Raw genomic sequence first — 17,872 nt, forward strand, 5'->3', positions numbered from 1 at the left:
TCTCTAGGTACAGTCGCAAAAAGACATTATGGCCATAAATCCAGGCCTCATGCAAGCGATACTAAACAATGGTTTAGCATTATGTACAACATACCCACTGTTTTGGTATTGCTTTCCTATAGCATTCCTATAACATTTTCTATACTTGAGTTTGGAGTAACAGTATAAAATTGACATGATTCAGAGTCACTTCTATAGTCTTGACATCTTACCCAACAGAGCTAAAATTCTATAATTGCAGTTTTAAAATTGACATGATTCAGAGTCACTTCTATAGTCTTGACATCTTTAAAATTGACATGATTCAGAGTCACTTCTATAGTCTTGACATCTTACCCAACAGAGCTAAAATTCTATAATTGCAGTTTCATTAAAGTTGTCCAGTTCTGTTTCAAACCTTATTTGTTTTGCCATGTGATGTTTATTATTTCCCTTAAGTAACTGAAAATGAGGTCCTTTATTGCTTCAGTGGGCGAGAGGGTGGTGACCAAACAGGACTCAAGAGGCTAAAATATATTTAGAAAGATTTATTTTAAATAGTCTAGTGAATTCATTTCCATTTGTGAAAGATTTGAGCATAATAATATCAAACAGTAATCAACAATTCAATATTTGGGGAGGAAAAAAACAGTATATGCAGGTGAAGATTATATGAAAAAAGGATATGAATATGGAACTTAACACCACTGGGCTAGTAATATTTGAGAAAGGAGAATATATGGGCTTGAACGTTGATGGGAGCAGAGATTAAAGAGCCATTGGGGCAGTGAGATCACATAACATCCCCACCCACAAGTGTATTTTAACACCTATTGCTTAGAGGCTATTTTGTTCAAACAACAACAGTGGTCTGATTGAAAGCATTGCTTTAAGATAGGTTTTCAGTGAGTTTTCAGTTAGGAAATTTAGTTAACGTTCATGTACATTTGCGATTTAATTTTGCACTTTCAATTTTGATTGGCTGCTACGTTTTTGTTGAGGCCATTTGCATTGAATTCTAGCAATGATTTCAGGTCTGCAGTCTTGAGAATGGGTTATTTTGTTACAGCTGTTTTTACAGTTGTTTCGGCTTCCACTCTTGTTTTTAACCTTCTTCTGTTTACCCCCCCTTCCACAAATTTCCAAACTTAATCTTCTATGAGACGAATGGTGTGCAATTGAGGTACTTGGGGTTTAAATTGTTCATGAAAGTAAGTTCAAGTGAGTGTAAAAAGCCCACTACATCCAGATAGCATTGACATGCCTTGATTAAAGTTCTAGTTATAACTCCAGTTTTGATGAAAACTAATTATTTTTTCCCTATGGAAAGAGGAAATGCTGTGATTTGTTCTGCATACTTCGACTCATGTTTCTTTTTTCTACCCATAAAAAGTCATGTGAAAAATCAAGCTTGCTGCATATGCTTATTCTAGTGGATTGAAATTTCTTTTAATAATAATTTAAATGATAACTTCTTTGGGAGAATCTACTGTATATTTTGCAAAGTGGTTTGTCTGTCGGTCCATCTGTCTGTTCTCTATAGGTTTGGCTGTCACTTGAGATACTGTCACCAAACTCAGCATGATGGTTCCTGAGGTGGGGGCAGCAATCATTGTTAACAATGGTCCACCGCTCACCATTTTGAAAAAAGATGGCAGACCAAAATTCGTTTGGATGTTTGGAGTTGTAGTCTAGCAATATCTTGATGGGCACAGATTCCCCATCTCTGCTCTGAAATCAGGGGAACCCCCTCCCATTCTGTTACTGAACATACCGCTGTGTTACAATATTCCAAAGAGGGAGTTCTTTGTCACTCTGAACATCCTGAATCCTTGGCCTACCTGGCAGCAATTCCTGCTAGCATATACAGTATGCTAAGTCCAAAGTTCCACAGTCAGGAAACATGGTCCAGGGGTCAGTCCACATAAGCAAAATCTGAAGTCTAATGGACAGGAAAAGTAAGCCATGTTCAAAGTCCAGCAGTCAGGAAATACAGCCCAGAATCAACCCTGAAACACAGTCCCATAGCTGTTTTGGAGTATCCTAGCTGAAGTCTATCAACATAGGCAGTTGAGCAGATCCAGCACCTCAGCTGTGCTTCCCAGAGCGTACTTCCTGCTTCTCCCTACACCTCAGAGTTTGCCTTGTTCATAGAGACGGAGGCCTCTCCAGTTCTGATGAGGGGTACTCCTCTTCTGGTCCCTGCATTCTGACCCCCATCTTCTTGCTGTCCTCTATCATCCCATGTGTACTTTCCGAAACCCCAACCTCTGCTTTTCCACCCCCAGCTTGCCCCGGTGGGTCCCAGTCATGGCTGCATCCCTCACTGGGATCCTCCTCCTTGTTGTCCTGCCAGTTTGTGGCACTTAAGGACTAGTGCAAAGCCCTGTCATTTTGGTAGGTGGGATGCATGTGAAGGGAAAGTCTCCATCTTGAGTGATTCTGTCACCAAGTGCAGCACTTCTACTGTGCCCTTCGGAGTGAATGGGAGCCATTCACTTATATGTGAGAAATGAGAAGTTTTCACTGAGTGGCACTTTTGGCTTGGGGACAGTAACTGCAGCCCAAGATGCCACAGCATGCTGCCCCCAGAAGGTGGCTCACGAGAGAATGTGGTCGTTGGCCTGAAAAAGATTCCCCATCCCTGATTTAGGGCTTTACAAGAGCGTTGGCCAAGAAAGCTACAGAAAGCTACTGTGCCTTGTTGTAACGTTAGGAGTCAATGTAACTTCTGGCTATCTAGAAGCACGGCAATTTTCTGTTCAAGGGTTTCTCTAATCAAATATCTTGACTCCTGCGGCAATCGGTGTTGGGTTTTTGTAGGAAGCAACACAGAAATTAAGGAGTGACTGATTCCCTGATGTTCACCCCTGACATCCGGCCACCAGGGTTTAGTGACACCTTCCATATGGAACAGCATGCCTCAAAATACTTACGGGATGCTGGAACCACATTGGGAGTTCCTGTTTCTTTTCAAAATGTTGTCTGTCCAAAGCTCTGGTATCTGGTTTTGATACATGATTTGCATTCGTTTACAGAGGGTTTTTTCATGTATAGTTCATGCACTCTTGGCCCCCTCCCTTTAGTGTGGGATTTTGAAGGTTTGCATATCCTGGAAAAATCTTCCTTGTTCACCCCATCAGCTCCCCAAAGGTACCTACAAAAATCCTGTATGGCTTGTAGTATCTCCCAAGGTGTTACTATATATGAAACAGAATAATTTACGTACTTCTGAATGGGGATTTGGAGCAAAAAAAAAAAAAAGTTAAGAGAGGGTGGTGGGGGAAGTTTCGTATGCACTGCATGAAGCAGACAATATTTCCTGAAACAGGAGATATTAACCTCAAAGAATTTAAAATAAAATATTTATTTTATGATTTATTTTTTTTTAAAAAAACCTTTAGTATAGAAGGAGAAAAGAGTAGAATAGTCAGTCTTTTTATCCTAAGTGCAGATGAAATTGATTAAACCTTTTAAAACTCGCCTCAGTCCACCCGGTTTATTAATTGAAGAATTTCCTCTTTCCCCAGAATGGGAAGTGCATATTAAAACAGCTTTGCCCCCGAATAGCAGTGATACTTGAGAACAGCACATTTTCTCTTCTGTGCTAGAGGAAATCCTAACATGGTAAAAAGCCATATATATTTTAAAATACATTCAAGGAAATGCTATTTCATTTTCTTGTAAAGCATGAAATCAAATTATAGCCCATGGCCCACAATTATTTTATTTCTACATTTTAAATTCCATTTTCTGCCATTTGCAGTGCCTGTGAAGAGGGGTTGTGCTGTTTGTGCAAAGAGAACTAAAGAGATTACCTAAACAAAAACAAAAAAGGAACACAGCAGTAGCTTAAATAGGCAAGTAGTCAGAATGTTGTGCTTATGTTCAATCCTCCTGTGACATGTGAAACCTTTTAACTCATTCTCACTTGGACCCTCTTCCCTTTTCCTCTACTCGCTCAATTTTTATTGTGTTTGGAGATCAAGGCATGTACAGTTTTTGATATTGATAGATACTGATGGAGCAGTCTGATCATGTGCCAAGCTCAAGGCACCTCTTTTAGTTTTCATTTTTAGGGGGCAAAAGTTCATATGCTTTGAAATGAGTAGCTGGAAATTCATCTTTGGTGTTCGCATGCACTTATAAAAACACCTGGACATACAACACATGCCTGGAGTATTGTAGTCTCACTGTTCTAGTTGTGTGCAGCAAGCCTGTTAAAAATAAAGTAACAATTCTTTCGATTCCAAGAAATGGAAGGGGAGGTCTATAAGTGATCCAGTCTTGACATTTGTAGCTCACTTAATTGGATTATTGTAAATGAGTTCCTATTACAGTGGTGCCTCGCAAGACGAAATTAATTCGTTCCGCAAGTTTTTTCTTCTTGCGAGTTTTTCGTCTTGCGAAGCACGGTTTCCCATAGGAATGCATTGAAAATCAATCAATGCGTTCCTATGGAGACCGTCCGGGGACAGAGGGGAAGCGCCGCGTGCCTTCCCCTCTGTCCCCGGACCTGTTTAAAGCAAGGGGCGGCGGGGAGAAGATTGCTTTTCCCCGTTGCCTGCCCCGCAATCTCCGGGGACAGAGGGGAAGGCGCACGCGCCTTCCCCTCTGTCCCCTCTTTTGAAGCAAGGGGCGGAGGGGAGAAGATCGCTTCTCCCCGTTGCCGCCCCTTGGTTCAAAAGGGGTCCGGGGAGAGAGGGGAAGGCACGCTGCGCTTCCCCGCTATCCCCAGAGCTTGCGGGGCAAGCTTCGTTTTGCGAAGCAAGCCCATAGGGAAATGCGTCTTGCGAAGCGGCTATTAAAACGAAAAACTCCTTCGTCTAGCGAGTTTTTCGTCTTCCGAGGCGTTTGTCTTGCAGGGTACCACTGTATATATTTGGGCTATAAAAACAAAAACATTTTATATTTACTGATTAGGTATCCTTTTACACAGGGTACCAGTTCTACTGGAAAGACACATGCAATTGGTTCTGTCCATGTGGGTTAAGTATTATTATTATTATTATTATTATTATTATTATTATTATTATTACCACCTGCCCTTCACTCTTAAGTTTTCAGGGCAGGTCACAACTGTTTTAATAGTTAAAACAGTTTAAAACAAATTACAATCACAAGAATAGAGTGGGTCTTAGAAATATACATCTTGGGCTTCAAAGGACAGGGTAATGAGAGTCTGGTTGTCTGTTCAAATCTGGTGAACAAGTCAAGGATGATGCTGCTGGATCTCAATCAGAGTTGTAAGGAAAGGCAAAAGACAGTACGCTTTTGGCCAATGCTGGCTAGGACTGCTGAATTGCCAATGTTGGGAAAGATTTTCTGTAATACAGTGGTGCCTCGCAAGACGAAATTAATCCGTTCCGCGAGTCTCTTCGTCTAGCGGTTTTTTCGTCTTGCGAAGCAACCCTATTAGCAGCTTAGTGCATTAGCGCTATTAGCGGTTTAGCGGATTAGCGGCTATTAAAGGCTTAGAGGCTATTAAAGGCTTAGCGGCTTAGCAGCTAAAAGGCTATTAGCGGCTTAGCGGCTTAGAAAAAAGGGGGGGAAGCGGGGAAAAATCGGAACACTCGCAAGATGTTTTCGTCTTGCAAAGCAAGCCCATAGGGAAAATTGTCTTGCGAAGCAGCTCAAAAACGGAAAACCCTTTCGTCTAGCGGGTTTTCCGTCTTGCGAGGCATTCGTCTTGCGGGGCACCACTGTATACATTTCACTTCTCTGATTATGTCTTGTGACCTCACTCTAGTGAGTTGATAGGTTTTTGTTTTTAGACTGCAGATGCATTCCAGGGTGAGCATATGTTTGTATTTATGTATTTATACGTGTTAGGGCTGCGATGGGCAACCTTTTTTGGGTCAGGGGCTGCATTTGGTTTGCGGGACCTGCCTAGGGCTGGAGGCCAGCAGGGCTGGGATCAGGCAATGTTCAGAGCCACCTCGTTAATGTAAGAAATAACAATAACTTACATCACAGTGAATCCTAAAGCTATAGTCATCTATTTGTGTGGGTGGATGGTGTGCAGTCATGAAATAGCTGTTCATTGCCATTTCTAGAAGGTGTAATAGGTCTGACAGCACTCTCTTATATTGGAGAGGCAGCTAGAGGAGACTTGGCTGCAACAGCCCATACACTACACGATTGTGTGCTGCTGCTTCCTATTTGGAAATAAATCTATAAAGTATGCTTAATGTCTGTCTGCCGTGGTTTTAAGGTTGGAAAAAAGCCTGCTCTTTCCACCTTATTGATATATAGAATATATGGAGATGTGTGTTGTAGAGATCCCAGCCTCTGGTTTTTTGTTTTAAACGATAAAATACCCTCAATTCAAAAACTGTAACTGAATCTGCATTTTGAGATCTTTTGGTCTAGCTTTCCTGGGAAATCGCTCATAGGTTGGAAATTTCCCCCCTCCTCCCATAGATTCATAATGTTTTTGTTTCTAGAAGATTTTCCCAATTTGTAATTGGTTCTATCTGATCATGGCTGGTGTATCCACAGTAGATTGTAATTGTTTTCTTGTTCAGTGATGCTTTCATGTATGCAGATCAGTCTTCTGCGTGTCTGCTTCATTCAGATTCATTTTGAGTCCCACTTGTCTGCCTTTGGTGGTTTCTGAAGAACTTTCTCATCTCTCAGATCACTTTTTATCTATATGGAACAATATCCTCTGAAAAACTGAAACAGTTCGGTTACTCTTTTTATTCCTTTTCCCCACAGTGTCTTTGGAAGATGTTCTCTCAGCAAATTGTGCAGGTTTATGGTGAGATAGCATCGGCTTGTTTTATTCCTGTCATTGTTTCTGATGTCCCTACCGCTGCGGCTGTGATAGTGTTTTCTTACCTGAATTAAAAGCCTTCTGTTCATGAGATTATATGCATAACAGTGCGGTGTTACATAGGTTCATCTTCATATTTTCCTTTGTTGTTTAAGTCCTTAATACCTGCGGGAAATCTCAGATATCTTTTTAATCTTTTATTGTCATAAATATGGTTTGGCAGTGAGTTCTTTGCCCACTTATTTCATGTTAGTCAGGAGTTCATAAAAATTTACTTCGTAGGAACCCCCTCCTCTACAAGCAAGCTACCCCCCCTTACTGCACTCTCCCCGGAATGTCAGCCTTTAAGTGAACTCCATTGTCTTTCTTGACAGGCGTGTGGGAATTGCTACGTACCTGTGAAATCTGGAATAGAAAAAAAATGGACCCGGTTCCCCATTCTTGGCTTATGCCATACTAAATTTGCTAGTCTTTACAGTGGCACAATACTTTTTGTTGTTGCTGGAGACTAAGAGGCTACCCCTTTGGAAACTGATCCTTTAGATTTTTAAAAAAAATCTAAGAAAAGTAGGGTCAGTAAATAATACCTATCAAAAAGTTTATCTGATATAGTGGTACCTCAGGTGTAATAGGTATGGGTTACTCGTGCGTAAACTGGTGCCTTTCTCGGTTAATTTGCCTTGTTAAACCTTTCTGACTGCACAGCCCCTTCTCATCGTGGCTGCCTCAGTCACTGGCAGAATCCGTCAGTGGGCGTTTCTTGAACCTCTTCCAACATAAAAGTTGTTTGACACCCAGTCTCCTCCTCCTCTCACTGCGCGGGAGTCTTCTGCGCAGGGAAGGCATGGGTAGCGGAGGACCTGGGCTCTCCTCACTGATGTCCAGTGAAGAGTCCTGGAGCCCTCTCTCCAATTCCCCCGTCTGCCCCCCTTTATCCCTGGTGTTGCACTGATTGGCTTCCCCCTCTACTGAGCTGTTTTTCCCCCTGCTGCTGGGTCCTTCGCCAGCATCATCTGGGAGCCTCCCCTTCGCCTCTCGCTCCGATGTCAGTTCCCTGACATCCACCTCCCCCTCAGGACCCCCTCCACCCCTGGACCGACCTGTGGAATCAACTTCGTCCCCTTCGTCGGCCGACAAGGCAGGGAACCCCCGGAAGGAACTTTCACCATCTTCTGTGGATTCGAAACCCGCTTCCCACCCGCTCTTATACCTGCCAACTGGGTGGTCCTCCCCATCTGATTCTTCTTCTTAGGAAAAAACCTCTCCTCCCTCCTTATCGGAGTCAGAAAACCCCTCAAACCCCTCTTCATCGTCTGTGGGTCCAAATTGCTCCTCCCAGAACCTCTCTAGGGGTTTGGGTTTGTCCGGGAACCGGCGGTGGAATACCTCCACCAGATAGCTGTCATTGAAGGCTTCCGTGGGAACCCACGTGTTTTCGGACCTGGGTTCCCCCTCCCAAGCTACCAAATACTCCACCTGGTGCCCTCGCCACCTTGAGTCCAGTATTTCCATGGCCCTGTGATGGTGTTCCCTTTCTTCTACCTGCGGGTGTGTGGTGACTTCTCCCTCTTGCCCCTGGAATCCCCGCCCCTCCCTATGCGGTGAGAGCAGGGACCTGTGGAAAACCGGGTGTATTTTCATGCTGTCAGGCAACATGAGCTTAAATGCCACGGGGTAGACTTGCTGTGTTACCTCAAAAGGTCCCAGCCGTCTGGGTTGCAACTTCTTGCACCCCCCTTTGAAAGGTAGCCCTTGGGTGGACAACCATACCCGGTCCCCCACCCGTATGGTCTCCCCTTCCCGGCGGTGCTTGTCTGCCTGCCTCTTGTAAGTTTCCTTGGCCCGCTCCAAGTTCATCTTAAGTTGCTGGTGCAGGGCCTCCATTTCTTCCACAAACTGCTCTGCCGCGGGTACGCTCCAGTTTTCCTCCCCACTCCCCAGGAAGGCCCTGGGATGACACCCATGGTTGGCCATGAATGGGCTCATTCCCGTGGACACGTGTTCCGCGTTATTGTACGCGAATTCAGCCAGCGCTAGTTTCTCTACCCAATCGTTCTGCCTCTCGCTGACGTAGCATCGTAGGTATTGCTGGAGTATACTGTTCGCTCTTTCTGCTTGCCCGTTGGTCTCCGGGTGTCTCGCCGTTGAGAAACCCACTTCGACCTGCAACAAGCTCATGAGCTTCCTCCAGAACCGGGAAGTAAATAGTTTTCCGCGGTCGGAGAGAACCCTCAAGGGGGCGCCATGCAGCCTGAAGATGTGCTCCACAAACAACCGGGCTGTTTCCTCTGCCGTTACAGCATGCGAGCAAGCTATAAAGTGGCACATTTTTGTCAGTAGATCGACCACTACCATGACTGCTGTCTTTCCCCGGGACTTGGGCAAATCTGTCATGAAATCAATGGACACCACCTCCCAGGGTTTTCCTGGCATGGGTAAAGGTTCCAGTAATCCTGCGGGGGCAGCCCTCTCCCCCTTTGCCCTTTGGCAGCGGTCGCACCCCTGTACATATTCCCGTACATCCTCCCTCACCCTGGGCCACCAGAACTGCCTGGTCACCAGCATCATGGTTTTGTGCTGTCCAAAGTGCCCTGCTGTGGGGTTGTCGTGGAGTTGTTTGAGTACCCTTCCCCTTAGGTTCTCCCCCGGTACGTACAGCGCTCCCCTATAGTACAGTACCCCTTCCTTCTCCTCAAACCCTTCTTGTGTCCCCCTTCCGTCTCGGATCTCCTGGATTTTAGTTTGTGCGAACACGTCGTTTCTGGTCAGCCCGGCGAGTTCTCGTTTCCCCACCAAAGTTCCCCCACACACCCATCGGTCCTCGGGGATCACGTGTCGTTTCTCCGGTGGCCCCTCTCCTTCCAAATACTCCAGTTTACGCGAGAGAGCATCTGCTCTTACGTTTTCCTCTCCAGGCACGTATCGGATTTCAAAGAAAAACTTGGAGAACTCCTGTGCCCATTGAATCTGTCTCTGGTTGAGTACTCGTGCTGTCCTCCAGTACTCCAAGTTCTTGTGATCTGTGCAAACCTGGATCTGTTGTTGCGCCCCTATCAGCAGATGATGCCAGCGACGAAAAGCCGTGTAGATTGCCAGCAGTTCGCGGTCATACACGGTATAGTTTTGCTCTGACTTGTTCAGTTTTCTCGAGATAAAGGCGCACGGTTTCCATTCCTTCTCACTCTTCCCTGGCTGCAAAAGGACCGCCCCGATGGCTCTGTCGGACGCGTCGGTCTCTAGCCTCATGGGTTTCTCCAGATTTACGTGCAGGAGTTGCTCTTCCGATGCGAACGCCTTCTTCAGTTTTTCAAAGGATTGTTGGGCCTCTTCTGTCCACACAAACTTCCTTTTGCTACTGAGACAATCCGTGATGGGCGCTGTCAAGTGGGCGAAGTTCTTGATGAACTTCCTGTAGAAGTTGCTTAACCCTAGGAACCTCTGCACGTCCTTCCATGTTTTGGGAGCCTTCCACTCCAGCACTGCCTGCACCTTGCTTGGGTCCATCGCTAGGCCCTTGTCAGACAACTTGTACCCCAGAAACTCGACTTCTCTGGCGTGAAACTGACATTTTTCCAGCTTGACCCACAACTGGTGCTTCTGCAGCCGTTGTAGCACTTCCCTGACGTCTCTAACATGTTGCTCATTGTTGTCCGAATAAATTAAGACGTCGTCCAAGAAGGCTACGCAGTTCTTGGAAAGCAGAGACCCCAACACGTGGTGCATGAAAGCTTGATAACAGGCGGAGCCTGACTGTAATCCAAAAGGCATAACTAAGTACTCAAAGGCCCCTAGGGGTGTGAACATTGTGGTCTTCCATTCGTCCCCCTCCCTCATCCTGATCAAATTGTATGCGCCCCTCAGGTCCAGCTTGGTAAAAATTTTCCCTTTCCTCACTCGCGTTAAAATGTCGTCAATCCTGGGCATTGGGAAAGCCACGGGTTCCGACACCAAATTGATGGCCCTATAGTCCACAACGAGCCTGGGTTTATTAGTGTCCTTTTTGTCCACAAAGAACACCGGACTGCCCCCCACCGCTTTTGATTCTCTTATGATGCCTCTTTGTTGTGGGGGAGGAAGGGAAAGGAGAATGTTAGCCGCTTTGAGACTCCTTAAAGGGAGTGAAAGGCGGGATATCAAATCCAAACTCTTCTTCTTCTTCTTCTTCAATAAATTCCCGCAACTCCTTCATCTCCCTGTCCGACATGGCATACAGCTTACCCACTGGCAGCTGAGCCCTTGGGAGCAAGTTGATCCGGCAGTCAAAGGGCCTATGGGGTGGCAGTCTATCTGCCTCCTTCTCGCTGAAGACCTCCTGCAGATCTGCATATTGTGGCGGCACCTCTCCCTTCCGCTCCACAGCCATCCCAGCCACTCTAGCCACGCTCATCCTTGGGGTTTCTCCTCCTAGACAGTGTTCTAGGCAGTAAGCTGACCCAAAGGTGACTGTCCTCTGATGCCACGCCACCACTGGATCATGTTGTGCCAGCCAGCTCATCCCTAATATTATTGGGGGCCCTGCTAGTGAGGCGACGTGAAAGGCGATGGTCTCCGAGTGCCTGGAGACCCTCATTCTCATTGGTGGGGTTTGGTGTGTCACTTCCCCTCCTAAAAGCTCCCTGCCATCAATGGTGGTTACTTGCAAGGGGAAATCCAAAGGTAGTAAGTGGAGGTGATGCTCTAATGCAAAGTCTTTGCTGAAGAAATTACATGAGCTGCCTGAATCCAGCATCCCTTTCACCTTGACTGGGTGCCCGTTCGGGAGTTCTAGCACCACTTCGATGGCTATTGCCGCCTTGGGGGGGTCTGGTTGGGGCACTTTTACTGGTTGCTGGCCTGGCTGCTGTACCCCTTGAATGGCAGCCAAGCGTTCCCGTTTCCCTGTTCCTGTTCCTTTACCACCTCCTCCTCACCCCCTGCGGCTCCCACCATACCTTGCCAGGCTTTTCTTTGAGGGCAGGCTCTGGCAAAATGTCCTGGCCGCTGGCAAAGGAAACACTTCTTGGTGGTTTTCCAATCCTTTCCCTCCTTTTTGCGCCCTTCGCTGGCGTTTGAAACTTCCCGCGTGCACGCCCCATCTATTTCCATTGGCTCCGCTGGCGGGGAAAGCTGCTTTGGTATCTCAGGAATGCGGTAGTCATGGCAACGTTGCTCTCTCCCTTCCCGCCTCTCCTGTGCCTGCACTTCCTGCCGTACGCCAATTGCAAGCACAGCCTTGGTCAGCTGATCCATCCCCTGCGGGCGGGGTGCGCGGGAAAGCTCATCCTTCACCGTAGGGGATAACCCCTCCTTGAATAACATTTGTATGGGTTCAGAGTCGAGTTGCCACCCGAGGCGGTGAACTATCATGGCAAAGCGTGACCAGTAGTCTCTAACTGACTGGTTCCCCTGTTTACAGTTCATCAGTTCCCGCTTAGTCACACTTTGTTGTACATCGCTGGAAAACATTGCGTCCATTGCCTGAAAGAATTTCCTCAGGTCCTGCATGGCGGCATTCTGCGTTGCCATAAGGGGCCTGATCCATTCCCTGGCCCCATCTTGCAGGTGACCCACGACATATGCCACCCTCGCCCCATCATCTGCAAAATCGTCATCCTGCAGTTTCAAGGCGTACTCTATTTCCGTTCGGAACGCACTATATTCCTGTGGGTTCCCTCCAAATTTGTGCACCAGTCCCGGTACCTTCCTTGCTATGGGGGTGGGCCTGACCTGTGCATCTTGAGACCGCCTTTCGTCCAGCCACGCCGTCAGGATGGCCACATGCTGCTCCAACTCTCGGTTCCTCTCCACCAGAGTTTGCCCTCCAGCTGCTCCCTCCTGGACGTTCGTTCCTCCGGTCTTGCTCATGATGCCACCTGCCTGCTGCTGCGCACGAGCAACTTTCAGGGACTGACGAATTGCTGTAATAGGTATGGGTTACTCGTGCGTAAACTGGTGCCTTTCTCGGTTAATTTGCCTTGTTAAACCTTTCTGACTGCACAGCCCCTTCTCATCGTGGCTGCCTCAGTCACTGGCAGAATCCGTCAGTGGGCGTTTCTTGAACCTCTTCCAACATAAAAGTTGTTTGACACCCAGTCTCCTCCTCCTCTCACTGCGCGGGAGTCTTCTGCGCAGGGAAGGCATGGGTAGCGGAGGACCTGGGCTCTCCTCACTGATGTCCAGTAAAGAGTCCTGGAGCCCTCTCTCCAATTCCCCCGTCTGCCCCCCTTTATCCCTGGTGTTGCACTGATTGGCTTCCCCCTCTACTGAGCTGTTTTCCCCCCTTCTGCTGGGTCCTTCACAGCATCATCTGGGAGCCTCCCCTTCGCCTCTCGCTCCGATGTCAGTTCCCTGACATCAGGTTAAGTACTTAATTCGTTCTGGAAGTCCGTACTTAACCTGAAACTGTTCTTAACCTGAAGCACCACTTTAGCTAATGGGGCCTCCCGCTGCCACCGCACCACAGGAGCACGATTTCTGTTCTCATCCTGAAGCAAAGTTCAGGATGAAGCACTATTTCTGGGTTAGCGGAGTCTGTAACCTGAAGCGTATGTAACCTGAGGTACCACTGTACTTCCAAAAATGTTTGCCTTTCCCCACATGCATTTAGGAAAGAAGTTCCATATTTGTGGGGCATCCCCTGCTTCTTCCAGTGTCACAACTTTCCATTCCTGGTGTGCAGTAGGAAGGATATGCTTGGTCTGATTCAGAGATTGGCAGTTTCCCATGACTTTTTCCACCCTCTTAGGCTTGTGGAGATGTTCATAATACAGTTGAGCTAGAATAACGTAAGCTTCTAATACTGCAAATTTCCTATACAAAAGCAAGCCCTGTGCAGGAATTTTGTAATGGCTGAAACCACCCTTGGTCTGTAGGGAGAAATCAGGATGTTATGCAGTGTTCATGCCTCAGTGCTTCTGCCTTAATTCCTTTCAGCCATGCTGGTCAAGATCCAATTTACATTGATGCAGGAATTATAGCTAGCACTATTCATTGTTTACGAAACACCTCAGCATTTCAGATTGTTTAGCAGTCACTGTTTCAGGTAAAGTGGTTCTTCTTTTACATGTTGGAAACAAAAGCTGAGAGATAGTGACAGCTAAAACTATACAAATTAGTTCAAGATTCACTTAGGCCTGATGTTGGCAGTTTACAGATCCAATGTGGTTTGGTTTTTGTGAAATTCACATTACAACACATCGGTTTTATGGAATGATTTGATTAATTTTATCTGATAAATCAAAATGCCTCAGTTCTTAAGGGCTTCAATTTTGAGGAGATTTCAGTTGAAAACAGTGGTATAGTTGTAAGCTTGCTATGGTATAATCAGCAACAGTTTTATGTGTTGAAAAAAACAACGTACTGTGGTACCTCTGGATACAAACGGGATCCGTTCTGGAGCCCTGTTTGCATCCTGAAGTGAATGCAACCTGCATCTGCGCATGTGCGGGTCACGATTTGCCGCTTATGTGCATGCGCGTGATGTCATTTTAACCGTCTGCACATGCGCAAGTGGCGAAACCCGAAAGTAACGCGTTCCGTTACTTCCAGGTCGCCGTGGAGCGCAACCCGAAAACACTCAACCTGAAGCAACTTCAACCCAAGGTATGACTGTATACCTACTATATTCCAAAGCATATGCTGTTGTATCAGGCATTACTTGGACGTTGCTACAATTAACAGGCAGCTGAATTCTAAGTTTAATGTAATTCATTAATGACATTAAAGTAACATAAAATACACCACCACATTACAAATAATGAATACTAGGTACTCTGAAAAAAACATTTTAAAAGCACCCAAAATATGTAATTCATTTTTGCAACACTTGAGTATGCAGAATGGTGTATAATAATTTTCTTTAACCTCATAGCCCTGTGAACTAGGTAAATGTTGCTGTTCCCATTTTAGAGAAGGACAAGTTTCTCCTGCAGTCACAGGTTGAAGTGAAAGATTATAATCTTACTGCTTAAAATTAATGCACCCCCAGTTTATGTAGATTTCTAGTGTTTAAATGAGGACAGCTTTTAATGATTAGCCGAAGAGTGGTTTCACATTTTAACATGCTGAAGTTACTTGTTTTCTCATGAGTTAGTAAATAATGCACTGTGACCCATACGTCTGCTTGAATCACTGCATTGTAGTGCCCCAAAGATAATCGGAAAACATGGTGTTAGCCTGTTAAATGCACATGTGAAGCCATCCGAATGTTTGATAAGATGGAAATAGTGCTTTATTGCTTTGATTTTGTTTCACCAGTAAAAGATGGTCAGATACATTATGCTAATTGTGTATCTTGCCCTTGTGCTCCTCAGCTTTGATTACTACAGTGTGCTGCATTTTAATGCACTTTTAAGCTGAATTTTTTGAGCTCATGGACATTCTAAATGAGTGTGTATGGATATGGATAGCTGATTATATCGGGTAAATAAAGTAAGCCAAGAAAAAGCAAGCAAGCTCTTATATTCTGATGGTAAAGGAGAAACCGAAAGAAAAACAATTATGGTAAATCACGTGCCTTGGCCATAACCTTTTTTTAGCACAACCTGTTTTAGCATAACTTTTAGAATGTTGTTGTTAAGGATACAGTGGTACCTCGGGTTAAGTACTTAATTCGTTCCGGAGGTCCGTTCTTAACCTGAAACTGTTCTTAACCTGAAGCACCACTTTAGCTAATGGGGCCTCCTGGTGCCGCTGTGCCGCCGCTGCACGATTTCAGTTCTCATCCTGAAGCAAAGTTATTAACCCGAGGTACTATTTCTGGGTTAGCGGAGTCTGTAACCTGAAGCGTATGAAACCTGAAGCGTATGTAACCTGAGGTACCACTATATTATTGTTAAGACAAGTGAAACTGTCTGAAACAGCTGTTAAAATTCTTTATAATTTAACCCATATCATATAAAGCAGCACACCTTTTGAATAAGGCTATGACACATAACTACATTGTGCCAGTTCAGAGGTGCATATCTTAAGCCAAGATGTAAATGAGTGTTGTGACTTAAACTCTGAGTGAACAGATGAAGGGGGGAAACCTGATAGGTGGTCATACATTTCCAAAATCTCCATAACTGAGGGCCATGGCCAGTGTTTGGTCCCTGGTGAAGAATACACATATTTTGACACAGCACTATTAAGTTTGGTGGCTGGAGGCATTGGAAGGAGGAGGTTTGAAGTAGGCTTAGACAAGGGATCATAAGAAGCATCTTATTTGGTTTGCTCTTGTGCATTTCTAGTCTCATTAGGTGGGGAAAGCAAGAGTTGTGTTCTTTGGCCTTCCCCTTCTGACAGCCCACCATCCTGACAGCCCACCTCTGCAGCCCTCAATGTGCTTGAACTGAACTTCTGCTGTGGTGAGTCTGTTCTACCCATGTTGGTTCTCCAGTTAGGGATCTATATTGTTTGGGGAGCCACCATAAGTATAGCAAGTCCCTCAGAGCAGAAGTTCAGCCTGGACTTGTGGGGGCTGCAGGGACATGCTGTTGGGATTATGATGGAGGGACGGGGCCAGCAAGCAGGGCCCCCCACTCTGTGAACATTTGGAAATTATCGAATTGGTTAAACAGCTGATGCGCACTCCCGACTCCATATTATTGATCCTATTGCCACCCCTTTAAGTTTAATCTAATAGGGAGTTTTTCATGGTGAGAAGAATTTGACAGTGGTATTTTAGCTGTTGTGGAGCGTTGCAGCGTTTATAGCACATTTTTAAGTCAGGACTATCAGATTGCTTTTTTAAAAAGTTTAAATTATGTTGGGTCAGTGTGGTTCTGAAATGAGATGTGATATATTGTATTTTTTTTTATTTGGAGCAAAATTAAATTTTGATTTCTGTTTTCTTTGTTTAATTATTTTCTGCCCTAGTGTCATAATCATTTAAATATCTAGAAAATGTAGAATGTTCACTGTGGAATTTTATCTAAGCCACCTGTTTTCTTTGGTTATAACAAATATGGGTGGTATTTGCAACCACACTTTTACTGTCTTGATGTTTAGAAATTTGACACTGATTCCATTTTTTTTTATTTCAGGGGCTCAGATAATTGACCTGATGATGCTCGTGATAGACGTAACAAAAGGGATGCAGACTCAGTCAGCAGAGTGCTTGGTGATTGGGCAAATTGCATGTCAGAAAATGATCGTGGTTTTGAACAAAATAGACCTTATTCCAGAAAGTAAACGACAAGCTGCTGTTGAGAAGGTGTCGAAGAAAATGCAGAAGACCTTGGAAAATACTAGGTATGTAACCAAGCAAGCCAGGTATGTACATGAAAGAAAGAGTCAGAATGAGCCATGTTCTATAAAGAAAATCCCTAAATCAAAGCTATCCAGGGTAGTAGCCACAGCTCAAGGGATCATGTATGAACATGTTCTGTAGTCAGTGTAGTTTTCACATGCTTTCCATGGAAATGATTGAGAGCTATCCCACAGATGAAAAATGCCCTTTAATGATTTGATCAAAACGTAATCTCCTTCTTTGAAGGCTTAGTTAACACTCCCCCCCCCATACTTTGGAAAAGAGCTTGCAAGTGTGTACATATCCAGCCATAAGGTGTAGTATTGTGTTTGGTTTTGCATGGGTGATAAATTGTCACTTATTTTATATGTCTAGTTACACAGACAGGTTAGTTTGCTATATTCCTGGCCTGCTGCTCTATTAGTGCATTTAGCATCTGCATCTAGAGATACAACTTCATTTTTCTGTGAAATATCTACAGAGCCACTGTCCAGCGGCAAGTTGTTTATGAAGGGAGCTGCTGTTGTTGAGGTCATGGTTACAAGTGGGTACATAGAGTGGATTTCCCCCTCACAAGGTCACAACATAGAAAGATTGCAAAGCAAAACCTAGGAATCTTCATTCTTCACCTGCTATGTTCCTTCCTCTTCTTAAGTTCCGAGAGTTTCAGCAGAAATAAATAGGGTATGCATTTTGAATACTGAATGTTTAACAAGTACAAGAGGACAAAATAAGTCGTCCAAACTAGGTTGCATAAACCACCTTATGTCTTACTCTGATTGCAGGATAGTGTCTTTTTGTTCCACCAAACAATCTGAAACATCTTACTGTTTTATCAGTCTCTCTGTTCGTCTTTGCCCTGTTTCCTTTTCATCAGTACACCATAAAGGTCACTGAGTTAAATT

General features: G+C 45.0%; 1 protein-coding gene across 4 annotated transcripts in view; it reads left to right on the top strand.

The window, feature by feature from the left end:
• Window positions 1-17,872, top strand: part of EEFSEC (eukaryotic elongation factor, selenocysteine-tRNA specific) — a 167,029-nt gene that overhangs the window by 36,602 nt on the left and 112,555 nt on the right. For all 4 annotated transcript variants that reach the window (XM_081184185.1, XM_081184186.1, XM_081184187.1 and 1 more), the window contains exon 3: window positions 16,762-16,969. In XM_081184185.1, the coding sequence (XP_081040311.1) occupies window positions 16,762-16,969 (208 nt within the window). The remainder of the gene's footprint in view (window positions 1-16,761; window positions 16,970-17,872) is intronic.

Source organism: Podarcis bocagei, assembly GCF_964188305.1.
Source record: "Podarcis bocagei genome assembly, chromosome: 2".
NCBI classification, from domain to species: Eukaryota; Metazoa; Chordata; class Lepidosauria; order Squamata; family Lacertidae; genus Podarcis; species Podarcis bocagei.